The sequence below is a fragment of the Penicillium paradoxum genome, assembly GCF_028828445.1.
Source record: "Penicillium paradoxum strain IBT 22861 chromosome Unknown utg000002l_segment0_segment0, whole genome shotgun sequence".
NCBI classification, from domain to species: domain Eukaryota; kingdom Fungi; phylum Ascomycota; class Eurotiomycetes; order Eurotiales; family Aspergillaceae; genus Penicillium; species Penicillium paradoxum.
The window spans coordinates 2,677,431-2,703,215 of NW_026643180.1; the positions used below are offsets into that span (position 1 = coordinate 2,677,431).

At 49.3% G+C, this 25,785-nt stretch overlaps 9 protein-coding genes across 9 annotated transcripts; 4 read left to right on the forward strand and 5 right to left on the reverse strand.

Annotated features, from left to right (window-relative positions):
• Positions 1–196: 196 nt before the first annotated feature.
• N7457_000985 (pyruvate dehydrogenase (acetyl-transferring) subunit E1 alpha) lies at positions 197–1,644 on the forward strand (the record flags this gene model as incomplete). The annotated part of the gene is made up of 4 exons (XM_057172031.1): positions 197–319; positions 409–542; positions 613–1,067; positions 1,139–1,644. 4 exons carry the CDS (start codon positions 197–199, stop codon positions 1,642–1,644), a joined length of 1,218 nt encoding a protein of 405 aa, XP_057035934.1.
• Positions 1,645–2,106: 462 nt separating this feature from the next.
• On the reverse strand, positions 2,107–3,582 carry N7457_000986 (uncharacterized protein; the record flags this gene model as incomplete). Its single annotated transcript, XM_057172032.1, has 1 exon — positions 2,107–3,582. One exon carries the CDS (start codon positions 3,580–3,582, stop codon positions 2,107–2,109), a length of 1,476 nt encoding a protein of 491 aa, XP_057035935.1.
• Positions 3,583–4,255: 673 nt separating this feature from the next.
• Positions 4,256–5,713, reverse strand: N7457_000987 (mitochondrial 37S ribosomal protein uS4m; the record flags this gene model as incomplete). Its single annotated transcript, XM_057172033.1, has 3 exons — positions 4,256–5,134; positions 5,183–5,614; positions 5,678–5,713. 3 exons carry the CDS (start codon positions 5,711–5,713, stop codon positions 4,256–4,258), a joined length of 1,347 nt encoding a protein of 448 aa, XP_057035936.1.
• Positions 5,714–6,693: 980 nt separating this feature from the next.
• Positions 6,694–8,944, reverse strand: N7457_000988 (uncharacterized protein; the record flags this gene model as incomplete). The annotated part of the gene is made up of 2 exons (XM_057172034.1): positions 6,694–8,463; positions 8,513–8,944. 2 exons carry the CDS (start codon positions 8,942–8,944, stop codon positions 6,694–6,696), a joined length of 2,202 nt encoding a protein of 733 aa, XP_057035937.1.
• A 425-nt stretch (positions 8,945–9,369) lies between these two features.
• On the forward strand, positions 9,370–10,905 carry cds1 (phosphatidate cytidylyltransferase; the record flags this gene model as incomplete). Its single annotated transcript, XM_057172035.1, has 4 exons — positions 9,370–9,522; positions 9,589–9,952; positions 10,023–10,813; positions 10,867–10,905. The coding sequence occupies 4 exons, from the start codon at positions 9,370–9,372 to the stop codon at positions 10,903–10,905; spliced, it is 1,347 nt and encodes a 448-aa protein (XP_057035938.1).
• A 1,350-nt stretch (positions 10,906–12,255) lies between these two features.
• On the reverse strand, positions 12,256–15,364 carry N7457_000990 (putative cyclin; the record flags this gene model as incomplete). The annotated part of the gene is made up of 9 exons (XM_057172036.1): positions 12,256–12,788; positions 12,843–13,170; positions 13,223–13,351; positions 13,404–13,485; positions 13,540–13,771; positions 14,073–14,121; positions 14,234–14,342; positions 14,497–15,065; positions 15,092–15,364. The coding sequence occupies 9 exons, from the start codon at positions 15,362–15,364 to the stop codon at positions 12,256–12,258; spliced, it is 2,304 nt and encodes a 767-aa protein (XP_057035939.1).
• Positions 15,365–16,084: 720 nt separating this feature from the next.
• On the reverse strand, positions 16,085–19,194 carry N7457_000991 (armadillo repeat protein; the record flags this gene model as incomplete). The annotated part of the gene is made up of 3 exons (XM_057172037.1): positions 16,085–17,080; positions 17,138–18,855; positions 18,897–19,194. The coding sequence occupies 3 exons, from the start codon at positions 19,192–19,194 to the stop codon at positions 16,085–16,087; spliced, it is 3,012 nt and encodes a 1,003-aa protein (XP_057035940.1).
• A 1,798-nt stretch (positions 19,195–20,992) lies between these two features.
• On the forward strand, positions 20,993–22,090 carry phoB (regulatory cyclin phoB; the record flags this gene model as incomplete). Its single annotated transcript, XM_057172038.1, has 1 exon — positions 20,993–22,090. The coding sequence occupies one exon, from the start codon at positions 20,993–20,995 to the stop codon at positions 22,088–22,090; it is 1,098 nt and encodes a 365-aa protein (XP_057035941.1).
• Positions 22,091–23,104: 1,014 nt separating this feature from the next.
• N7457_000993 (putative tRNA-specific adenosine-34 deaminase subunit Tad3) lies at positions 23,105–24,893 on the forward strand (the record flags this gene model as incomplete). The annotated part of the gene is made up of 3 exons (XM_057172039.1): positions 23,105–23,201; positions 23,256–23,307; positions 23,366–24,893. The coding sequence occupies 3 exons, from the start codon at positions 23,105–23,107 to the stop codon at positions 24,891–24,893; spliced, it is 1,677 nt and encodes a 558-aa protein (XP_057035942.1).
• Between the last annotated feature and the right edge of the window lie 892 nt (positions 24,894–25,785).

A 25,785-nucleotide genomic window follows, 5' to 3' on the forward strand; every position in this document is an offset into this window, starting at 1 on the left:
CCATCTAGATACTCCGTATATAGTAGCAAGTTCAGACTGCACAAGCAGTAAATATGAAGTCAACGGAGCCGGCCTAAGTTCCTCACCGGGCGGCCCCGATCTGGAAGCTGACTAAGACGGCAAAAATGAAGTTGTTGGGAAAAAGGTGCATAGCACCTGGGCTCCTTCATCGTTCCATCTTCAATTCTTTCACAAAATGCTCTTCCGTGCTGCAGTTCGTCAGTCTGCGCCTTTGCGGCGACAGGCCTTCACTCCTCTTGCCCGTCGTACTGTCACTACCGATGCCGCTTCCGCCAACGTCGAGAGCCCAATCCCCCAGGTTTGTTGAACCCTGCCCGGAAAACTAAAAGTTCGCGCTGGAGAGCTTCCGGAGTATCAATGCTGATGATTTTACTTGCACTCTAATAGGAAGATGACAAGCTCTTTACTGTCCGTCTCTCCGATGAGAGCTTCGAGACCTATGAGCTCGACCCACCTCCGTACACCCTCGAGACCTCTAAGAAGGAGCTCAAGCAGATGTACTACGACATGGTCGCCATGAGGTATGATAATAAATCATCTTGAAATTTAATATCCTGAATATGAGCTGATTGTATGCTTGCTATCTTACAGACGTATGGAGATGGCCGCCGATCGTTTGTACAAGGAGAAGAAGATCCGGGGTTTCTGCCATCTGTCGACCGGACAGGAGGCCGTTGCCGTCGGTATTGAGCACGCTATTACTCGCATGGACAAGATTATCACTGCTTACCGTTGCCACGGTTTTGCTATGATGCGCGGTGGTACCGTCAAGTCCATCATTGGTGAGCTTCTCGGCCGCCGCGAGGGTATCGCGTACGGCAAGGGTGGTTCTATGCACATGTTCGCCGAAAACTTCTACGGTGGCAACGGTATCGTCGGTGCCCAGGTGCCTGTCGGCGCCGGTCTGGCTTTCGCCCAGCAGTACAACGAGCAGCCCAACACCTCCATCGTTCTCTACGGTGACGGTGCTTCCAACCAGGGCCAGGTCTTCGAGGCCTTCAACATGGCCAAGCTATGGAATCTTCCCGTTCTCTTCGGTTGTGAGAGTATGTGCCACGTCTCTCTTCTTCCTTTGCGACTCATTTCCAGCGCAAGAGTGCTAATCTTTTTTCTCTAGACAACAAGTACGGCATGGGTACCTCCGCCTCCCGCTCCTCCGCTCTGACCGAGTACTACAAGCGTGGCCAGTACATTCCCGGTCTGAAGGTCAACGGCATGGACGTCCTCGCCACCAAGGCCGCCGTTCAGTACAGCAAGAACTACGCCATCTCCGGCAACGGACCCCTTGTCCTTGAGTACGTCACCTACCGCTACGGTGGTCACTCCATGTCCGATCCCGGTACCACCTACCGTAGCCGTGAGGAGATCCAGCGCATGCGCAGCACCAACGACCCCATTGCTGGTCTCAAGCAGAAGATGCTCGAGTGGGGCGTTACCTCCGAGGAGGAGCTCAAGGGTCTCGACAAGACTGCCCGTGCCAACGTCGATGCTGAGGTTGCCGAGGCTGAGCAGATGCCCGTCCCCGATAACACTGCTCGCATTCTCTTCGAGGACATCTACGTCCGTGGCTCCGAGCCCAAGTGGATGCGTGGCCGTACCGTTGATGAGACTTTCTACTACTAGATCATGTCTCGCTATAGGTCCTCTTGTGAAAGCCCTTAGAAGCGCCTTAATCGTTGTGTGAAAGGTCCAGGAATACGTTCTTGGGTCATCCTAGTATTTATCTGTAATTTAGCCCGATGACTATTTCCTCTTATGTTTGTTTACTTGTTTCCTGTTCTAGAGTAGAGAGCAATTGCCATCGTCTGGATCCTGTCCAAGTTCATTGCATCAAAATAATAAAAACCATTTTTGCAATGTTTTGAGTATCAAGAAAGCAGCTAGTTCTTTTTTTTAATTTTCTTCTTCTTTTTTTAGGTAGCAATATCGATCCTCTTGATTGTACGTTGGCACGCCATCCTTGGCAATCGATAGTGGGTATCATATCGGGGGAAAAAGTGAAATATACAGGCAAGAAAGATAGCAAAAGAACACCGAGCCATGTCTAGAGTAAAAAAGCATCATAATCAAAATCAGATATCTCCATCAAGCAGGTTCCTGTCTCAACATTTCCAGAATCAGGTCCTGGGTCCGCTGTAAAGCATCCAGCTTCTCTTCCATTGCGGTACGTTCCCGTTCCAATTCACGGCGGAATTGGGCTTGCATCTCGTTGCGAAGCTCTTCCTTCATTTGCTCGATTTGAGCGGCAGTAGGACTCTGAGGTGACGGTGGCTGCGACGGATGTTTTGATTGCCCGGGAGAAGCCAGAGTGGATGATTCCGAAGCCGCCTGAACTAAAGCCGAAATCACAGGCGAGGTGGTACTGGTATCAGCATCACCCCCAGATGCGGCATCGAGGTGTTTGTTGAGCTTGCCCAGGGTTTCGAGAACGGCCGAAACCATACGGCCGTCGGATTGGGAGACTGGTGGTGCGGATACGGTGGTAACAGGTGTGGCTTGTGGGGGAACTTGTGGAATGGAGAACATATTTTCAAAACCCGGCGGTAGTTTCATCGATGTGGGGGTAGAGATGGGGGTGGATGGTGGTTCAAGGAAATGCACATGTGTTCCAGGGCCGGTGACCGAGGGCGAGGGTGTCGGGCTAGCTGTGACAGTGGCATCAACGACGGAGCTCGCGCCAGGTTGGTGGAGAACGCCCATCATTGCTGTCCCGGCATCCGTCGGACTGGTGACAGACGACCTAGGCAGGTTCCGCCATGGATCCTGGTCGCCGTTCTTTGGGTTCTGGCGCCAAGGCTGTGGCTGTCTGCGTTTCTTAAGTTCATCTCGTTTTGCAATTCGTCGGTTCTCCGCCTCTTCCCACCGCTGCCATGTTGGGATCCAGGCATCGACAGCGGCAAGCCATTGAGGGTTCATCAGTTCCTCGGCGGTAGAGCCGGGTGCGTTTGAACCCCGCTGTCGTTGATCTTCCAGAAACTTGATGCGCTGTCTCGTGACCATTTCGACTTTGCGCCGCACCGAGTGCCATGAGTATGAGCGGCCGTCATGGGTGCGTTTGAACTCAGCGGCGATGGATATCCACCACTTGCACAGATTACTGCGACTACCAAATGTGTCTGCGTTTTGGTTGCAAATATCAAAGAGCGCTACTTCTTCCTTGGTCGTAAGGCGCCTGTGTTGTCGTGAATTGTCGCCATCAAGTTCATCATCCCCGCTGTGGCCGCGCTTAGTGCCTCTGTTAGTTGATCCCGACATCAGCGCCGACGTATCATTTCTTTCGCTGGGTTGAGCTACGCCCATTGGCATCGGCGCATAATAAAGGTCGCTGCCTATGATATCTCCTGATTCTTGTGGATCGTTTCCGCGTATGTCTGCTCCCCCCGGTGTCTCCACGCTGCTCGCTGATACGTTATCGGTTGCCGCAGGTCGATTCCTTACTACCACGGACACGGATCGGGAAGCTGAGCTGAAACCTGAGCGCAGAGATGATGGTATTGCTGTGGAATTTGAAGCAGGGTGATATGAAGGGTGGCTGTAGTCGTGAGTTTGAATGCGCGGCATGAGGACGATTGCTTGCGCGGTAGTTGTAGCCGTCGGGATGGAGAAACCAACAGCGATTGCAAGTTGGGTGGTCTATGGACCCAGGGAATAACCTCCGTAAGTTGAAATGGCCATCAATGGGTTCAGTAATCCAGCAGACTAATCCACAATGTCCTTGTCGATCTGCGGGGATAAAGATAAAGCTGCGATGGATTTCCCAGAGGGTTTTCTACGGGCGGTCCGTGCGCCCACCATATATTCCAGGGCCGATGGAGTATAAGCCACTTCACTGGCCTCTCTCACCAACATCTTTATAGGCACCACCTCAAAGCAGTATATCTGAGACCGCCCCTGGGCTTTCTTTGGTTGGTCACTTGCCATCTTGCAGTAGGATGAATAATGATCATATAAAACTACAGCAGAAAGAGAATAGCATCAATAATATATCCATTTACAACACATCATGGCTATGGTGGTACAGGGGATGGAGCTGACTCAAAAAAAAGCCCCGAAGACAAGCAAAACAGGAACCAACACCATGGTCAACATGATCCAGAAATATGCAGGAAGGGAGGAGGGAAATCTAAGCGCCCACTAATACACAGATGGGAAGTTAGGGGGGAAATAGTAGGATAGGAAAGACAAATGAGGAAGGGGCAGAGTAGGCAGAAAGATATAGCGTCAGTCGCATCCTCTACCACCGTCTCCTCAGGTACCAGCCATAGGCCGGGGTAGCAATAGACTCGCCGAAGGGAGTGGGAACCTCGGCGGAGCCAGGGCGGGCCACAGGGTGGCGGAGGTAGACGGCTGCACAAATGTTCTGGTTGACCTCAAGGTAGCGCGGGATGAAGGCAAAGGCGGACATGTAATCGCGTGGGCGCCAGGGGGTGGCATAGGACTTAGTGTTGTCGATGGGGTTGTCGCGCATTTGTGTGAGAGCACGCTTGAGCGTGTCAAACTCTTCATCGCTAAGCTCCGACGCGTCGACCTCGTTGCCTTGTGTTGCTTGTGCGAAGGCTTCAGAGAGCTTATCGCTAGCTGCCACATCTTTCTCTCCTGTGTTGGATGCGGAGGCGTCATCTGGACGGCGCGTCGCATCCTTTCCATCCTTCTGCTCCTTCTTTTCCGGCTTCTGCTCGGCACGCTTGGCGTTGAGGAGTAGCGTCAGCTGGGAGAATTGTGCCTCCAGGCTGTCTGTGAGGACGGTGCTAGACTCAGAGCGAGATAGCACACGGCGGACGGCCTTTTGGAAGCCACGGAGCTCCTGCTTGCGCTTGGCCGGAAGACTGTCCTTGTCATTCGACATGACAGACTTAGCCTGCGCCATAAGTGCTTTGAGGGTCTCCTTCTTATCTTCCTTCACAGTCTCTTTCGGCTTTGCTTCGACTTCTGGGGCGGCTTCGGCGGCTTCGGCGGCTTCGGTGTCCTCGGCTTGCTCTGGCTCCTTTCTTTGGGCTAATCGGCCTTCACGTCGCTCAAGCTTATTCTTCGGGGTACCGGTAGCGAACATGACACGATCCGGCTCAACCTGGAAGAGGTCACCAGGGTTAAGGAGGTAGCTGGGGTGTCTCATCTAGTGACAATCAGTAAGAACCTAGTTGTTATTATAATCATGTCATACCTTTTGTCCGTTCACAGTGACTGCTCCGTGGATGACAAACTGTCTTGCCTGTCTCGCACTGCTAGCAAATAGAGCCCGGAAGATGGCCACATCCAAACGGCGTTCCAAGGGCGCAAAGGCCATGTGGGTGTAAGGTGTAGGACGGGTCTGATGCGTGGGCTTTCCATCCTGATCGAGTCCAGAGCCTCGGCCGGCTGAAACCAGGGATCCGTCATCGGCAGCCAAATCGGAGGCATTCATAGGGATGACACTACGGATGCGATGGTTGAACATGCGTTTCCATTGTCCCTCACGGACCTGCTCGCCGTGATAAGCACGAGAGGCAGCCTTTGCAGACCATTTCTGCTGGAAGAAAGTGCGATTGGCGGTAGGTGGGCTGCGGAATCGTTGGAGGTTATAGAGATTGTATTTGCTCCATGATTGACGGATTTTCTAGCAGGGTGTTCTGTTAGTTCGGTGAAATTGGGTGAATCAAGTACAGTGATGGGGACATACGCCTTTAGACAACGTGTTGCTAGCCCTGTTTCTCATCGTGGCGACTATGTAGACACAATGCTGTAGCGAATAATATGGTACCCAGTCTAAATTGGCCGAGTCTCAAAACTTCAGGGCACGTGATGTGTAATCAGGTGCCTGAATCCTAAGGATGTCTGATCATGTGCTTGGTTTGCTTTATTTGACTTGTTTGGTCTGTATGCCAAATTGACCTAGTGGCAGTACCTGCCTTCACCGCCATTGATCATTTATATAAATATCCCTTCCTCCCCCACTTCTTCCTCTTCTTTTTTTTCTTCTTCATACTTACCTTGTTTGGGTGACTGCGATCATGAAGGCGGTTCACCACAGTCTGGTCCCTGCATTGCACATCGCGGCGGAACAAGCTGTTCAATGGCTTTCGGGTCATTGACAGGCGTATTCTTTGGCACCCCCCACTCTTGTGGAATTTCTTTTCATCAATCCCTGGGCCAGTGGCTCGGGCTTGGAGAAGGGAATCATTTCGGCGTATGTATCTTTAGTGCCATGATGCCGGTAATACCTCAAGCTTGTGTCTTGTCAGCACCCATCACATAATTTGATCTCTACACTTGTTGTTTACCCTTCACTCGTGTTGACGATGTAATTCCATTGATGATTGTGATCTCAATATTCCGGACATGTACGGACTAGTTTGTTTGAAGCCCGCAGACATACATATAAAGCTTGGTCTTGCAGAATCGTATTCCATCTCTTTTCTGTCTTCGTGATATGGCTTTTCAACCCTCTCCCAACCACCCATGGATATATCTGGGGCTAGCAGTCCAGCGACGCCTACAGAGCACACCTGTCCCAATCGTGCTATGTATGTGCAGTGTTTGTTTCTCAAATTCACATTATTGGGTCATGAAATTAAATGTTTTGATATTTAGTATAAACAAACAAGTGGATAAACTCCAAGGACCACCTACCACGCCGTTTTAAATGCATACAGAATCTTTAGTCATACAACATTGATAAGGTTATATCCCCACCCATTACTCTCGCCTAGAACTTGGAAACGCCTCTGCTAATGACTCTGCTTCTTGAGGATTGGTCCATTCCTCAAGTAGCTCGTGTGCCATATCGACAGTCTCATCATCAATACCCGCCTCCAGCACGGTTCCATCGCAAAATGCCAGTCGAGTCAACACAACTAGATGCTTCTGTTTGCTACCGGGGACACACTCCAATTTCTCCTGCATGTTAATCAAATGTCCATGTTGCCGCATAACCCCGAAAATAAGCCGCATGAGTCCATTGACAAGTGCAACACGGAGTTCTGACTCGGGTGGGGAGGAGTACAGTGCATCCAGCTCGTCGTGCATTGATCTGAATAAGCGAGCAAGTGCATTTGGATGCAACGCAAGAATTGTACTTGCATGTTTCTGAGTTGGGGGAATAGGGTTGAACGCTAACGACTCCAGCAGTAGCAGGACTTCGAGTCGCATAGCGCAAATGTCATATGCAGTATATGGCTCTACGCCTTCATCGGGTATTGCAGGCTCGCTCAACATGTGTGTGAGACGATCCACAATCCATTTTTGAACGTCCAGTTGATCTTGGTCGGATGATCTAATTGGCCCAAAGGAGTTTGACCGGATACTCGTTGACAGAAGATTCATCAAGAGCACAATGTCACCTAGTGGGTGTGACGGGTGGAGCATCACGAGTATGAAAGAGATCCGAATGTTTTGCCAGAATGTTTCCATCGCACTCTTGATGTGCAACACTCCACAGGCGATTTGATAAAGTAGACTCATGGCCCCAGTCGAGTCAATTAACGGCTGCAGATCTGATTGTGGTGTCTGTCGAGTCACCCGTTTATCTCGTGATGCTGGGGCATATTTGAAGCGAGGAACCGCATTCACTTCGACTGTGTCCTGTAGGAGTGCAACCAAGGGTGCGATCAGCTCCGAGGGTCGGACGTCATCCGACATCAGGCTGCATCGAATGATAGCTTCAAATCGGGGGATCGGTTCGTAGAACTTCTCGTTGATGGCGCGCTGCCATAGTGAGGCGATCGTTTGCGTATATTCTAGTATGTAACTACCTGTGCCAACACGAGCCATATCATCCATGATAATGCTGGACATATGTCGATGAGGATCTGAAGGAAATGCAAGCTTGGCCATTGCCTCGAAATCGGAGTCTTGGTCGAGATGCGTACGATGGCTCAACAGCCGCATCATGAACCGCTGGTTTCGACTGGACTCTGCAGCTTTGCGCTCCACCTCAGCGATTTTGGCCGGAGCATCGGTCTCAACGAGCTCTGCACCAGCAGGATTTAGTTCTAATGGCACAGAGCCATCTTGGCTCGATTCTCGTTTGCGCTTTCCAGGAACTGTTGGCGTGGCTCGCTTGGAACGCGCGGCTGACTTGCTGGGCGATACCATAACGATCTCATCGTCGTCAAATCCATCGCGAAAGGGAAGCACGCGGGACTTTCTAGGAGTGACCGGGGGTTCCCTTTCGCGATACTTTGATTTATAGTGCCGAGACTGGTAAGATTCATCCACGAGATCTTGTTGAAGAAACACATTTTCCATCGCCAGGGCCTTGCCTTCGGACATGGCTCGTTCAACCTCTTGTTGGTGTTTTTCGATTTCATCGGCCATCGTTTCACGTAGAGTCGCCAGTTGTTGGTCATAGTCTTGTGCCATCATGGCCTGTTTCTTGCGAATGATGGAGATTTCCCCGGCTTTCGTTTCCACTTGCATCCTGGCTTCAGCCAACTCCTGTATCATTTGGTTTCTTTCTTCCTCCAACTAGATGGGCTATTAGAATTAATCCAGAGGAAATTTCCAACCAACTAACCTGTACTAGACGTGCATTAATCTCCACAGCAGTGTCCGCTTGCCCATAGTGCTCGTCGACATCCATTGCATCGTCTAGCTGCCCATCGGTAGCCCAACTAGGATCTGCGGCGAGCACATGGTGACCATGCGGAATTATATGCTGCCCATCGGCATTATCGTACACCTCGGCCTCCAATTCCCCCACCTCCAGTGTATTATAGTCATTCGTCAATCCGGTGTGTAACCGAGGCGGCGGTCTCAAGGATCCAACATTGCCGAGTAATTGCCTGGGTTGGGAGCGCAGTACAGGGTTGCTGTTTATCGGTTGTGCGTGGTACTGTGAGGCTGGTGCCTGGGTTGCCTGAAAGGCTTTCTGTTCCAGCTCATACAACGTCCTCGCTGGCAGGGAGTCGAACTCATCGGAGCCGTATTCGTCGTCGTCGTCTTCCATGCCCCCGCCATGAATGGAGTACTGGGAGGTGTTCAATTATGTGTTTCGAGGAAGGTTCTTGATCTCGCGTGGTTCCGTGGTTTGGAGAGAGGCACGGCAGTTCAAGGCCGACGCCAAACCCCCTGCGCGTTCAATTTCAATTTCTATGCACCTAATAGTGTCCAAATACACAGTACTGATTTTTCTCGAGAAAGATTGAAAAGAAAAAAAAAGACAACGGGTATGGAATCTTATTATCCAAGGACTACTCGGGGCTTAAAAAAAATAGAAAGAAAGAAATCAAGTAAACACGGGGCAAGCTGGAACTGACCGCTTTCGGAGCACTTCACATGAGCTCATCAACTTCTAATCCGACGGTCCTCTCTCGCTCTCTGCACTCTCCACTCTCCTTTCCAGATTCAGTTTCTGGCCCCCCTTTTCGCACCATGTCGAAATCCCGCCGCAATGTCCGGTTCCAACACCGGTCAAATGATGAGCGACGCCTCAGTGTATCCTCCGACATCAGCGATGCACCCTCAGAGCCCACTAGCCCCAGCAAAAATGGCAATGGGGCCAAATCACCCACTGTTGCTGAAGAGGTCAGTTTTGAGTGGCGCTCGATATATGGCCTTAAAGTACATGTCTGACACAATGTTTATGTCTAGAAGGCTCCTCAGTCTGAATATGAGAAGAAGAAGCAGACTTTCATCACTCGAACGATATGGACTTTTGTGATGATTGCCGGTTTCTTCGTTGCTTTGTTCTCTGGTCACATCTATATCATTGCTCTCATTACTGGGATTCAGATCATCTCATTCAAGGAAGTCATCGCTATCGCCAATATCCCCAATAAGGAGAAGAACTTGCGGTTCACAAAATCGTTAAATTGGTATTTCTTGGCGACAACCATGTACTTTCTGTACGGAGAGAGTGTGATTTACTACTTCAAGCACATTTTGCTTGTTGATAAGGTGCTGCTTCCGTTAGCGAACCACCACCGCTTCATCAGCTTCACGCTTTACGTCATGGGTAAGTGTCTCGACCTTCCCCCCCCCTCCCCCCCCCCCCCTTTTTTTTCTCTGCTAACATCGCTGGATAGGATTCGTGTTCTTTGTCGGATCTCTACAGAAGGGACACTATCGATTCCAATTCACTCAATTTGCTTGGACTCATATGGCTTTGTATCTGATTATTGTCCAAGCCCATTTTGTGATGAACAACATTTTCGAGGGCATGATCTGGTTCTTCCTCCCTGCTGCACTAGTCATCACCAACGATATCTTTGCCTACGTGTGCGGTATCAGCTTTGGGCGAACCCAGCTCATTCAGCTTTCCCCCAAGAAAACCGTCGAGGGTTTCGTGGGCGCGTGGATTTGCACCGTTGGCTTTGGTTACTTCATGACTAACCTGCTCATCCGCTATAAGTACTTCATTTGCCCTGTCAATGACCTGGGCTCAAACGTTCTGACCGGTCTGGAGTGTGTTCCTAACCCTGTCTTTACGGCGCAACCCTACTCTCTTGATTTCTTTGGCTTGGACAAGACCTTCTGGGTGGAGCCCATTCAGTTCCACATCCTGGCTTTCGCCACATTTGCTTCGCTGATCGCTCCGTTCGGTGGATTCTTTGCATCCGGCCTGAAGCGTACCTTCAAGATTAAGGACTTCGGCGAGTCCATTCCGGGCCACGGCGGTATCACTGACCGCATGGACTGCCAGTTCATCATGGGCTTTTTCTCTTACATGTACTTCCACAGCTTCATTGCTATCTACAAGGCCAGTGTTGGTGACATTATCGAGACAGCCATCAACGGCCTCACGGTTGACGAGCAGCTTGAGGTCGTCCGTGGCTTGGGCAAATATTTGTACAATCAAGGTGCCGTCTCGGAATCGGTATGTTTTCGCACCGGCTACAACTGATTGATCGTGTGGCTAACTTCCCCTAGATTTTGGAGTGCCTTGTCACCGAGCTTAAGCGTCGATGAGCTTGAAAAGGCTGTCCGGCATTCAGACCGAAAAAAAACCACCCAACTTTATGACACTGTTCTTTTACTTTCAACTTCCCTATCCGAGGACGACCCTTCAACCCCGTGCTTCCCCTTGCATTTCCTCCTTTGATTGTTTCTGTCGTGTCGACTCTCCTCACTCCTCTTTCTTCTTGCTTCATTCGGGACTTGATTTGGGTTCACCGAATATGCATGCAAGCCTCGATATCGCATGCATGTCATGTACATATATGCGCCCCGCCCGCCTTACTCGCCTTTCAACACGGCATCAACCCTCAATAAAATGATCTATGGCAAGGACCCTAATTACTGTCAAGACCGAAAGTCTTCCACGCCGGAGGCACGGGGACGACTTTTTCTCTTTCTCTTCGTGTCCTAGTTTGTGTTCTTGTACCTTTGTTTAGTACTATTTCTCTTCTCTTCTTTTCTCTTTCTGATTATGCCGGGCCCTGGACCGAACCCAACTTTGATGACTCGTGTGCCGCTCGGTCGATCTTGACCTGGAGCTCTGCTATATTTTTTGGTGTGTGGAATGGAATCATCTCTCTACAGGAGCGGTAGAAAAACGGAGATGTCGGGGGCATGTCTGTGTTTTGCCCCAGCACTCTCGTCTCTACCTTCGCTATTTTTGGATGCGTGGAGGGGACAGAGTGTAGATTTGTACATAGCTGTCAATTCACATGTTGAAGCTGATCATATGATACCGATGGCATAGTCGTCTCTTGTATAATATAAATCCTTTTTCTTTTGCTTTTAACCGCGGATATTCTGACATCTTGCTCATTTATGTCGTCATTTCCTCTGTCTAGGTATTGTATAAAGGGTGTTTTATGGTTCGTGTTAGTCTGGCCAGATGCTATATAGCTCTATTTTCAAGGCTGATAAGAACCCTTAAGTTCGTTGTAATAATATAATAAAACTCTCTTTGTAATGCTTCTGATACCCTATGTCGAGCACAGAAAGACGTAAATTATCAGTAATAGGTATTTATTGTCATTGCACTACATACATAAGTGGCCATTGATATTTCGTCGCGGGTCATAGATGGTTGGGGTATCAGGAATTCGTGTAGCATATGGAGACAGATGGGCATGTTGTTCCAGATCCTGACCATTTTTCTGGGATCTCCGACACAGATCAGGTCCGAAATTGTTGAACAAAAGTTCGAAGGTTTCGCCCGTCTGTTTGGAGTAGAGCGGATAAGATCTCCATCTGGGAGTAGCGAAAATGCCATATCCCAACGCCAAGCTAGGTGATCGGAGGATACCGAGTCACTATTGCCGGGGTGTCTTCAGTGAAATCCAATAATGCATAGAATATATAGAAGTTTCAGGTATCGTCCCAACTCATTGCATACCAAGCTCCTTCTGGCATTCCATGATGTTGATTCAGAAAAACAAGCAAGATATTCGTGGGGCTTCGATTCGCTGCATTTGGCACGCCAGGTGCCGGGAAACGCACATTCAAAGACCATTTTCTTACCCCCTCGACTTCATATTCTTCCATTTCCACATTGAAATATGTTGCTACCTGTCGTCTCTCCTCGTCTGCACATGCAGGATCGAGCATGAATCGCACAGCCGCATCACGACCTCGCTCACCTGTTCCCTGGCGGTCCCCATTCGCCGCAACTGGTGTTAAAGGATGAGCTAGTCGCGGGGCCTCCTGGTGTGTGCCATCGGTGCCGTTCGCTTGTTTTTGCGGCTGCTCAATCCACGGACTATATCGTGGAATATGTTGTTCGCTGGCTTCTTGATTGAGTGGGATGCGGACTGTTAGGAACCGATCTGCTGGGAACTCGGAGCCCACGGTGGTTTGTGACCGATGATGGGTATAAAGCTCTAGAATATCGAAGAGAGTTTCTAGAGCATTATCAGCAAGTGGGATCTTCAAGGCAAGTGTAGAGCGGAACATACCCATAATCTCTGCACGGCCTGTGTTCCATTGTGCATAATCCACTCCGGACTCCACTTGTTCAATACGCTGATCCAAGAGTCGACCTGCAAGCTCAAGGCAGCTAAAAGCCATCGTCGATGAATTTTGCTTGATAGGTGAGAATGTACGATAGAGATCTGACGAAATACGGTAGGCAAGATTGGAGACCTCCGAATTCTGGGGAAGTCCATAGTGCCGACCCAACTTCATGAGAGTCTTCTGGGGATGTCGTGTTCGAAAATCAAAGCCGGATGCTTCTAACATGAGTCGTTCAAGGCCGATGATGCCACGCGCACTGGCTTCAAACATCTTATGACAAGCGTTAATCCCCTGTCTGGTCAGATCGGGCATCATGACTTACAGGATCATCAGCCGACAAGTGCTCTGAGGGTGCTAATTTTAAGTTGTAGGCTGCGCAAACGATGTCTCGTGACTTTTTGAGCGTATCTTCGATCTTGCATGCTGTAAATAGAGCAGCTGCAGCAGCATCCTATTTGCTTGGTTAGATAAATGTACTTGGGGAGACTCTGAGGGAAACTCACTGTGAAGTTATACTCGTTATCTGGGTGTACCAACCGAAAGCGGTGGTAGTATCCTACCGCCGTATCAAAAGTTCGAATGGGCCTAAGTGTTCAGTCAGTCCAATGATGCCTTTTGCTTGGCTTGGAGTCAACTTACAGATTGAGTGCTCTCCGCACGCCGTCGATCCATGCGACGCCCTGCAGGCGAAGTGAAGTCTCACGAATAGGATTGACACCCATCGCTTCGATACAATTTTCAACTGTTTGTTCGAAGATATATGGGTTGGCCACCTGTATAAAAGACGGATGGATGGCTGGAGGTGCCAAGTGGGATTCCAGCATTGAGCCCCCACGGGGAGATTCATCCCTCAGTTTTCGTGCCATGATAGCTTTTCGACACTGCTAGGTAGATGAGATTATTGAGCAACGTTCTTGGAAGTTGCAAGCAGAAGATGCGCAACAAGTGATTGAATCGATATCGCGATCACGTGCTAAGCTGGGGATGCTGGGTCACGTGCCAACCTATCGGAAATGCATTGTCCCGTATCCCGAAGTGTACCTAGTACCTACGCGCTGAACGAGAAATCATAAACGATTTGATTGTATGAAAGAGACACAAATAGCATAGAATTGCTGTCTTTCTCTGGTAATCTATGGTTTTACTGGTGCTTTGGGGAACCCCGCGACTACCCCTTGTTGCCTTAGCCAGCTCGGTTTGAGCCGTGTTGTCCGCAGATCTCTTATAGATGAGAAGATAATGCTCAAATCACTGGTGGTCTCCTTGATACTTTTTCTGCTCTCTATAGCAATCAGCTAGATTCTCCAGCGGTTCCAGATTGCTTCATGTTGACCATCTCCCTTCCCAGGTATTCCCAGTCCACCATGCTTAAACTCGTCAAACACCCACGGGTGCAGTGCCTTTGGGATGATTCAGAAGTTCTTGCCGAGCCTGATCCAACCCTGCATGTGTATCTGGCGCACTATCGTCTGCAGCCTGTTACTGCAAGAAACAATGAAAGGATGGGATGATACGGGAGGTTACCTAGTAATCCCGGATGTGGGATCTTTTTCTCCTCAAGAGCTAGCCAAACTTGTTATATTTTTTGTCATCTACCAGCCCTGGGCTTGCCAAATCGAGTCTGCGATTTCCTCAAGTTGTATTTGTGAGAACTCAATATCCTTCTCACCGGGACGAGATGGTCGGTGACAGAAGAGGCTTTCGAATGGGATGGTGAAGGGATGATGGGTGACACTGACATTGGTGTGTCTCCCTTTTTTTGTGATATAAGTGACATGAGAGCGGTGGATTCTATTATTCTGTGTAGTCCAGGATTCAATACGGATTTCCCGGCGCGACTTGTGAATCCGGAGTGTTAAGCATAGGTTGGCCCTGCACTCGTTAGGATTGAGCCAAAATCGGACATCCGATTTCAATTTCGCGTCCGATTCTGAGTATGCAACCTCCAGAACAACCGAGGGCGAATTAAATGCACCACGCGCTCTTCTTTTTGGGGCCCAGCCATGGTCGGGTTGTTTTCCTCGGCTACCTCCTCTAACGGTCACGCCTGGATATCCTTGGAGAGAAAGAGAAAGTCCCATTGGTATCAGGGAGTGGGTTAGCATAGTGTGTACAACAGTGGTTGCTGCACCATGTGGTGTCAAAGGCATCCTGATAAGGAACAGCTGTTCATTGGTATCAAATGAGGTACAAAGTTTGGAAATAGGACTTTCTTCGTTTGGCGGATTGAAAAGGGCTTCGATGGTATTTTTGCTTGCATGGAAAAGGATGAACTCGCTTCAGTTGATGAGGCTTCGAAGCGAGCGAATTCATATTCCAAAGTATCAAACAATTGCTCCTCGTTGTAGTACGTATGTCTTGTGATGGAAGGTGGTAGGCTTTCAAGGAAAGTGCCATCAAAATCAAGGTTGTGGTTGCTATCACGATCACAATCCATGCTGCGGATTTCTTGCTGTTTCGCCATCTTGGTGAGACTGAGATAAAAGCTGAAGACTATTCTGGAAGCAATGCTCGAAGTTGTCGGATGGCTGGTGGAAGAAGGGGAAGAGGATCAAGAAAGACACCCCATATGAAGGTTGGCTTTGAAATACAACCCATATGTACCTGATACTTCATAATGACACAACTACGGATGGTAGACCTGATTGCTAGGGCCAATCAAAACACCAAAATGGTGAATATTACGGATCTCAAAGAGAAAACGAGATTGGTTCAAACGTTTTCTACATAGATGTATCCAGCTAGCTTGGAATAATCCCGGACCCATCTAGACGTGAGAGCCAAGGAGATGGCAGCACTCACTTTCAGTATCCTGGCATGCTTTGCTTTAGGAATGACTTAATATCTGCCAATATGGGTGGAGCTTGCAAGGGGAACTTTAAAGGCTCTTTCTTATACTCGACAAGCGAAGGGAAGAGGAGATTGGTCTCGGGAATGCTAGGCGAGCAGGAGGCACTAGAATTGGAACGATCGAGGAAATGAGTAAATCTTAAAGGCCCTGCAACGTGCGTCGTCCCTCGAGAGAGAATTCCCACGGCTTTCGGACAAATATGCATTTGAAACCTTACTAAATCCTATCCTCATTTGTATTATGAGACATGTTAGTCACAGTAAAAGAAAGGCCCATCTGTTCCACGAAATACTCCACCCACCCAGAACTTCCCCCGAATGGCAACAATATTAACTAAGCAGGGGATAGTTTGTTCAACAAATGCAGTGCAGTCTTTGTGCGCTCCTTCGTGTCCAACTCCGCGTCATCTTCAAGACTAGCCAAGCGTTCTGCAAAACCAAGAGAACGAAGTCTAGCTGCGCGTTCCCGACAACCTTCATGGTCACTCTGGTCTTCTTCATAGATGAGATTGATAACCACCCAGACACAGTTCGACCGAATATCTTTGTGAGAATGATTGAAATAGTTGCTCAAGGACAGCAATAAGTCGCGGTGGAATGTAACAATACGCCGGTGGCGGGGGTGTCCGGCTGCCAAGTGAATAATAAGAGCGGCGGCTGCATTGATGATCTCATTGGGGACCTGGACGGTTTGACTACCGGAATCCCGACGATGAGGAAGTTGGATGGTGCGTGGCCGCAGAGTATCTGCGATGGTATCGAGGAAGTCATTTTGACCGAGCTTTTGGAAGAGATATTCAATCATCTCAGGCGCATCCCGGCCGCAGATCATGTTGCGCAGCAAATCGAACGTCTGCTCTTGGACGGCAATATCGTCTTGTCGAGACTGGGTAGTTTGGGCCAAAGTGCCGTGTAGGGCGAGCTTGCGTCTACGCCTTGCATCGGGAAGGAACATATCCAGGCTCATCTTGGATGGGGGCATCGTATCGGTCATTTTGAGGTCTTCGTCCCACTTCACTGCATCACTCATGGGATTGAGAATATCTACCTGTTCACCTGCTGAGTTAGAGCGTCCCATGGCGAACCCCGAATTGAGGTCTGTTTCGGTTTCTGTTTCCTCTTCCCGTCGAGCCACTGCCTGGACCGGATTTTGAGAGATGATCCCCATGATCCAGTCAGGACCTAAAGTCTCGATGATGTTCATTCTGATATCATTTGCGGTGTCATAAACCATATGCTTAAGAGCCCATAGTGATTCAATCTGTAACTTGATGTTTGATGAATGGGCGTGTTCACAAAGAATGGGGATGATATTGCAGGAGATGATGGCCTAAGAAAATGATGTTAGTTACCAAGTTCGTGGACAAAATAACAGGCATCGACAAACCTCTTTCATGGGACTAAAGTCCAAAGCCAAATTACAGATCGCAGCCGTCGCTGCAATTTGCACCTCCAAGTCAGAATGGCTAAGAAGAGCAAACAGCGGTTTGGCCACCCCAGCATCAATGAGACTGGTTCTCAGCACGCTCACAGATCTGGTCAGCATTCGGGCTGTACCGCAAGCAGCCAGGATTGTTGGAATTGGATTCCCGTCCTCCGCAGTATTTCTGGGCATTGAAGCATTAGCCAATGCATCACTAGGTCTTGGCTTAAGAGCATCAATGATGTAAGGAACTACACCATGCTCGCAAATTGCTTTGCGGTACTCGTCCTTGAATGGGACAAGTGCTGCCAAAGCCTTGAGAATATTCTCTCGATAGCGCATTACATGGCAAAGGGTCGGGGAATAACCGGAAGGCCCGAGTCGGCATTCCGGTGACAGGGACTCGGGATCCCGGGCTGGGGCATCCTCGGCATGCCACATCGGCCGCGAATGCTCCGTGATTGGGTTGTATGTCTCCTTGAGAAGTTGTGACAGTCGCTTGAGCGCATTGCCTTCTACTGCATGTCTCTGCAACTCCTGGTCGTCCATGACCAAGTTTGCTAACACGGCAGGCGCCTCTTCCTTTAAGCGCTGGGTCGGCGAGAGTAGCCCATCGTAATTAGCCCCCTCTTCATCTGGCAGTCGAAAGTCCTTGTCAAGCATGCGAATCAAGATAGGGATCAACAAATAACTGAACATTGGGATGCGGTGTTTCTTCGCCAATCCTAACCGGAAAAGCACTGTGACAAGACGCGCAGACACCAACCGTACCATTCCACTTTCTGAGCGGAGAATACAGAGAAGCCATGGAACAATAGGATTCTCTTCATCTTCTGGAATAGGAGTCTCAGGCAGCGAAAAGGGCGTGGGGTAAGAATGGCTGTGTCGGCGCTGTGAGCCCCCATGTCCCAAAGGTGGAAAGTTGGCAGAGTTGGATGAGGATTTTGTGTGTGCCAAAGGCACCGAAGGCAGAAGCTGTTCCATGGGGTTGGCGCCAAGATGACGGGGTACTGCGGAGCCCGATAAATATGTGGATCCCCATGGACCTTTCTTGATGTCTGATGGGGCAAACCCAGGAATTTGTTTCGGGAACACAGTTACAATACCAGGTGATGACAAGAAGTGCTCGGCTCTCCATTTAGACTGTTCAATAATGACAGCAACTGCGCGCAGGATCGGTGCTAGTTGGGCAGATTCAGGAGCCGGGAGTGGCAGATTTTCCAATGCACCGGGTTCTCGAAGATGATCCTCCGCGCCAGGCAGAACGAAACCCTTGGCCACAACGAAGGAGGCGATTTTGAGCGCCAAAGCGTCTAGCACCCCAGATTCTGCTAATGCAGTCTTGTGAGTTTCCTCCGTGCATAGCTTGCCGATCAGGGCAGCTGCAAATTCGATGGCAGTCTGGCTACGCAAGCTCTTGTACTCCTGCGAGATGATACGTTTGAGAGAGGTGATATTTGCAGGAGCAAAAACAAGATCCGCAAGCTGTGTATCCCGGGGCCACTGTTCCTGGCTCTGTAGCGGTATCCGATCCGCAATTGTGTTCAAAAGTCGCAAAATGGGCAGACAAAATGAATCTGGGCAATCGGAGGACGAGAGAACTGTAAGTAGGGTTGGGGGGTATATCGCTGGCAAATAGTGGGGTGAGAAATGTCGGGCCACCTGCTCAGTAAAGTCAATGTCTCAGCAAGCTTCTTCGAATGTGAACCTGGCGTTGACATACCTTGTGCTAAGCTTCCGATAATTAGAATTGCCTGTAGGCATGCTTCATAATCATCTGCGGTTTTTGGTGTGAACTGGTCTTGATGCAATATTGATTCATCAAAGTCTCCCGTTCCTGGCCATCTCGAGCTCAGCACGTGTGCCAGAGCCGGGATGATTCCCCCGGCAATGTAGGCTTCCTTGCGTTGATCATGACCAATTAATTCATTCTTCAGTGTTCGCAAAGCTACAATCTGAGAGCAGGCCGATTCAGCGCTCTGTAGTTCCAGCAGAATGGGCGGTACGGCAGCTCGCGTCATCATCCGGCGATCACCCCCTCCCGACTGGGAGTTCTCAGCGTTGCACCTTTTGCGTTAATCGAGGTTGGCAAGTTATGATTGAATGGTAAAGAATATTGAATGCGTCAATATGAAGATTATGTAGAACAGGGTGTCTGGTGGCAAGCCGGAACTGTAGACCGGGGCCTAAGGTACTCCGCACTTTGGTTCTGCTGCCTGACACCGCCTCGAAAAGCGGTCCCCAGATTTCCTTCCACACATTCACCTTTGCACCTATACACTTTGTTGTACTCCGATACCTCGCAATGTTTTGATTTTCTGGTCTCACCAGGCTTCTCTACTTTGATTACACACTCTTTCTTCCTATGTTCTACATATATAGTGAATATGGAGTATGTACTCCCCCAATATTTGCATGCCATGTACTCCATAAGGAGTAGATATACACCGCACAGTGCACACCATATGTGTTGAGGTTGTTATCTCATGTTTCTATTCAAGTTTTATGTGGCTAATGAGACACATGGAGAGGATTATCAGCCATCATAGATCAGAAACTCCTCTTCACATATTCCGTACATACCTACCTGCATGTAGGTGCTACTTGAAGTACTCCGTACAGTGTATATACATCCATCGGAGGGACCAGGATTTGATAAATGAAAATCCTTGGCAGTCTAACTAGATGCAGCTAGAGTATGATAGCCCAAGGCACTCCCGCTTGTCGTGAGATCCTCAATCTGCTAGAAGTACCTAGGTGCATACCTAAGATGGTCGAGTACCCAATACAGTTACATATTAAACTATGGAGCTAGCTAAGCTCTCTCTCGATAGTACGACTGATTACTGTTTTCTTGCCCAAAGAGATTTTAAAAAAAGGGTACACCTTGTATTAACGATGCATTTACTCCGTACTCAAGGAGAAAAAGCACAGGTTAAACAGAGATTCAGAACTACCTAGGTATGATTTGGGTCATTGGGATCTTTCCAGCAGCCATATAGACCAACTTACCCCAATGGGTCAGCTATGTAGATTTCTTATTACACATAGGACTAATATTGAATACCTATCGTGTATGCATTTACATGTACAGAGCAGGTACTCCGTACTGTGCAATACATTTAATATACAGTGACTGGACATAAGTATTTGCACCCCCATCGGCCCCACACCATTCACCGCCTACACCGCCTTCTTGACACGGATAGTGTTTATGAGTAGAGCGCCCTCAAACTGTAGATAAAACTGCTTTTTCGAGATCGATAGCCCAGATTATCATCTTTTTACCTCCTGGCACAATTCCCTGCATTTATATCTGGTTATTAGAGACAATCATGATATGTGCGATTGTTTTTATGCCGGCAGAATATTATGTAATACTACAGGTGTGGGGCGGGGGTGCAAATACTTATGTCTACTGACTGTAAGAGCGATTTATAACAAAAATACATTTGTACTGTAACGGTATGGTCACCGAAAGCAATCCAGCCACTGACAACATGAGCGTAATTACCTCACCAACGAACAAGATTTTCAAGGCATTCGCCCCCTTTCTGGTTTTCTTTTGTCCAAGGTCATTCGGAGTAATATTCCCAGGCCACACCCCCTCTTCTCCTCTTTCTTTACATCTACCCCAACAACCCTGCTCTTTTGCTTTACTTTCCTCTCGACCTTTAAGCCTCTGAGGATGAGGCCGGCCGTGCACCCATACCATACACAGCGTCAGCGCCCCGTTGACTGTGCACCCACGTGGTCTAACCTTACACTGTGAATGCTCGGATTCCCAGCATTCCTTACTAACTTAATCACCCCAAAATCATGTTGGCATCTTCGCCCTCGCCTTCAGCGGCCGCATTGCGCTCCCCACTTCCCTCAACCTCGGGGACGCATTCGCATTCCCACTATGAGCCTACTGGTGCTCCACAATTCAATAGTCCTCGATCCTCACGTTTGGCCATTGAGGAACTTCGTTCGGCCTTGAATCGGCACACTGTCGATCCCACTTCTCCTGAGACTTCAGGGGATCTTCAACGCAGACGCGCATCTACATCTACCGACACCCTGAAGACAGTTGCCAACAATCCGGCCTTGGCTTCCGTACCCCAATCAGCCATTATTTCCACCCCTGCTGCGGTCACAACGGTGACTGCCGCCCCTACAAATCCACCCCCAGTTTCCTCCGCCCCTACGATGCCCGCCCCTACTTCGGGTTCCAATAAGCGCAACAGCCAAAGCGACCATCACTCATCCGATGCGACGCCGGCGAACTACGATGGTCACGATCTAGAGAGGTCGCAGTCCAAGCGCCTGCGACCCTCTAGACCGGATGTAAAGATGTTGCCCACCCAATACGAACTAGCCGATCCCCGTGACATGGTGGTGCTGATCTCCAGCATGCTCATGGAGTTGATTCGATTCAACGATAAGATCCCACTGCATCAGGGTCGTTTGACTCGATTCCACTCGCGCTCTCCTCCCCGAATCTCCGTGCTAGACTACTTGCAGCGCTTGACGACGCACGCCACTCTCTCGCCTCCGATTCTCCTCAGCATGGTGTACTATATCGATCGGCTCTGCGCTTTGTATCCCGCTTTCACCGTTTCCAGTTTGACTATCCATCGGTTCCTAATTACCAGCGCCACAGTTGCTAGCAAGGGACTCAGCGATAGTTTTTGGACGAACAAGACCTATGCTCGAGTTGGCGGAATTGGCATGGCGGAATTAGCCATGCTCGAACTTGATTTCTTGTTCCGGGTCGAATGGCGCATAGTTCCACAGCCAGAAGTGTTGGTGGACTACTATCAGAGCCTCGTTGATCGATGCGACGGGTTCGAAATCGAAGGCATCTGTGAAAATGGCAGTGCTAAATCCGGTGTAACTGGTATCGCCCCAGCAGCCGGTCCTGTTCCAGCGTAAGGCTGGTTTCAATGCGCCGCAATGACAATGCCGTTGCGGAATCTGCACAAATTACATTCTACCCTGGACCACTCGGGCCGGTCTCGAGTCAGCCATAGATGAATGGATTTTTCTGTCCGTTGCCCGCCGAGCCATTGGCGGTGTCATTTAATACATACCACTTGCATTAAGGGGGGGTGATGGTGTTAGCTTTTGATGCACCATTGCTTTTCTTTATCCTAATATCGAGGAGCACACGCATCGGATATGGCGCTTTAGAACAGGGGTCTATCTAAACATACTAAAGGTTGATGGGCAATTTCTTGTTCCTTGTTTTCAGCGAATGTTTTTCTTTTTTTTTTTCTCACCAGCGCATCCGGCGTTTGATGTCTTGTGGGATGATGGGGTGATATCTATGAGCTAATTACCAGTCGTCTTCACATTCTTCTTCTTCTGCTTCTAGATACATATAAAATTTCCACATGGACACTAATACTCAAAACCCGAGCATTTAATTAGAAAAGGCTTTCTCTGCCGTAGATTTGCTCTCATGTTCATTCTTTGTTCTATAGGGCTGAGAGTGTGGGGTACAACTACAGCAATTGCCATTGCTACATGCTCATATCCATTTCCAGTGATCAAGCCTCTCGTCTAATGTCTTACTCACCGGTGACTCTTTATCTCAGAGGGCCATTTTCTTTTCCTCGAAGCACATCTAGACATTGCGCACATGTAAAAAGGCTGAAAATGTATGGGCTATAATGACCCAAAGCGGTCTAGCGGCAATATAAGGCAGGATTTGCACTGTTTGCTTCCAACTTTGTATAACGTTCTTGCTTTTCTTCATGTCCTCGCCGGAATACCTTCTCTTTTGCGGAATGATTGAGGTCAATGTGTGATTTTGGGGTCTACGCGTTCAGTTCAAAGGCATTGTCAATTGCAGTTACTTCTCTGGTGCCATTGCTTATACCTGTCCAGCATACCAATACTTTATCTCAACCCCGCGCGGAGAGTGCACCAATTGGGATGGCAAAGATGGATATCGAAGAAGCAATCAGGGATTTGAAGCCTCTAGCTGGAGAAGTGGTCCCAATTCGAACAGTCCAAGAGACAAGACCCCAAGAAGAATTCGGTATGGCCCACATCATCAATTTCTTGCGGCACGATTGATTGACCAACGAGATAGCCGATGCGTTTGTCGCAGAAGTTAATGTGAAGTCTGCCTCCAAAGTGATCAAGTAAGTTATGATCTCTGGTGCTTCACTGATTTGGACACTGTCCTAAGTCCTTGTTTAGGGCTCTCGACTCGGCTTTCCCTAGAGATCCTTCTCTTCCGCTAGCCCACCTCCGTCGCTTCGCCAAAAAAGAGATACTCCCACTACCGTTGAGGACAACAATTGAAAGCCTCAGCATAAATTCATCAGCCCCAGCACAGACTATCTTCGTTCTCATCTCACCACCTTTACCTGATCTCGCCACACTCAAAGCCCTGCTCGCTCCGTTTGCGCCGAACACAACGCCGGCCGCTACAAGCGATTCTCCCATCACAGAAAAAATATCAGATGAGACATCGTCTTCCGATTCCTCAGCACCGAACATTCATCTTCACTCCATAAAAATCCCCCTCTATCCCCCCTTCAACCTAACTCAAGCTGAAACATGGACCAAGACACTCTGGCCTGTCGTCTTCAATCCGGCCGCACCCCGCTCAACTGTCGCGCCTCCCCCTCAGACCCTGAAACGCGCGCAGGAATCAATTGAACCGCGGGCAGGGTACTATCTTTCCCTCGCACGCAAAGTAGCAGATGAAGCAGAGCAATCTGGACTCGGCCGCGGCGTAGGCGCAGTGATAGTTGACCCTGCCATTGAAGAAGAAATGGTCGAGGCAAGCTATGAGGCCGGGTATGAGGACACTACAGCTGAATGGGACGAGGCTGTTATCGCAGTTGCCGGTGATGCGCGGTATTCCCGCCCCGAGGCGGGGGCGCCATCCCAAGCACAGCTGCATGGTGAGGTGGCGCCAAACCCAGCGAGCAAGACTTACAATGCGGATGTCGAAGGTGGGCCTGAGCTGCACGCACTAATGCGTGCAGTTGACCTGGTTGCTCGCTGGCGACGGGAACATGATCCTCTTGATGGCATACCCGTATCGACATCTGCGTCAGAATCGTTGAAGTCAGAACAAGAACAGCAACAGCCAGAGACACTCGCCAAACTGAGTGCCCTCGAATCATACTTTCTATATCGCTACCGTCCCGATCCCCCCAACCCTTCTCAGTCCCCATCTTCTCCGTTGAAAAGAAAGCACGAAGATCCAAACCCCGAATCCGACTTAGCTATCGACCCCTCCGCAGATCCTTCCAAATCTCAACTCTACCACGCACCGCTTCCGGGTCCTCCCCCATCCACCACGGTTCTTGCAGAGCCTCCAATCTCGGCTACAACTCCTGATACTCGGCGTATCCGCACCCGTTCGCAAGGCGGTTACCTTTGCACAGACCTCGACGTCTATCTCTCCCATGAACCCTGTCTATGCTGCTCTATGGGCCTGCTTCTATCCCGGTTCCGGGCTGTTATCTTCCCCAGACGCGGGAGATTGAAAAGTGGCGGGCTTGCTTCTGAGCCAGTTGTTGCTCCTGTAGTCGACGAGCTTGGTCAAGCTGCATCAGCGGGGACTTGCATAGTTGATGGACAGCATGAGAGGGAATACTATGGGCTGCATTGGAGAAAGGAGCTTAATTGGAGGGCTCTCGGGTTTGAATTTGTGGAGGATGAGGCCGTGGAAATACCAGATGAGGCTACAATGCCTGTCTTCCATGCTTGATTTTAAATGTCCAGTTTTGTAGGTCATTTTATGTGATACCGTGTATGAATAACATACTACTAGACAGAGTTAGGTATGTAGGTCCTAAAGCAAATCAAACTATGTCTTATGATGAAAGAAGGGACTTGAGAGAAACTTCATTTGAAATTTTTTTTTTGGTAAAATCAGGCTTTTTGGACATACCACACCTGGTACTATTCTCGCACAAGCCAATATCCACCACTCCTCCCTTCATCCCCGACTTCGCTGTTCAACTCCTCCCTCTTTCCCCCCAAGAGCAATAATGCCTCGACGCACCAGGCTGAATCCACAGCCTTCATCAACACCCCGCCTTCTATGCAGACAAAGAGATCAAGATCAAGACAAGGAAATTCGTGACTTCATCACAATATCTCCTGTGTCCACGCCATTAGTCGAACGACATGGCAAAGCACATGAAAAGTGAATTTGCTAGGAATAGCCCGCGGAGACCAATTCTTTTCTGTCTGTGGATGGTGACAGAACTGAGATGGCTTTGAAGAATGTATCCATGAGCAAACGGAGAAGGGTATAAACCGCGTTGACACCCCATAGAATACAGCCCAGAGATAGATAGAAAAATGGGCGGGGAAAAGAAAAAAACAAGTGGCCCAAAGACAAGGAGTTATGGAATATCAAATGACTTTGTTCGTGACACCGAGGGGGAGGGGGGAAAGCAAAGATGTCAAAACGGGGCCTGGGTAAATGCCTTTTTTGAAGTAGAAGTGGGATAAGTGGGATATGATGAACGAGCATTTGGCAAGAGGTGCATATCAAGGGACCGCCATCCCCTAGACTGTAATCCTCTCTCCAAGATGACTTCAGCTTGATGTGTGTTTCATGTGCAAACGTGAGCTGTAAACACGAAAATGGA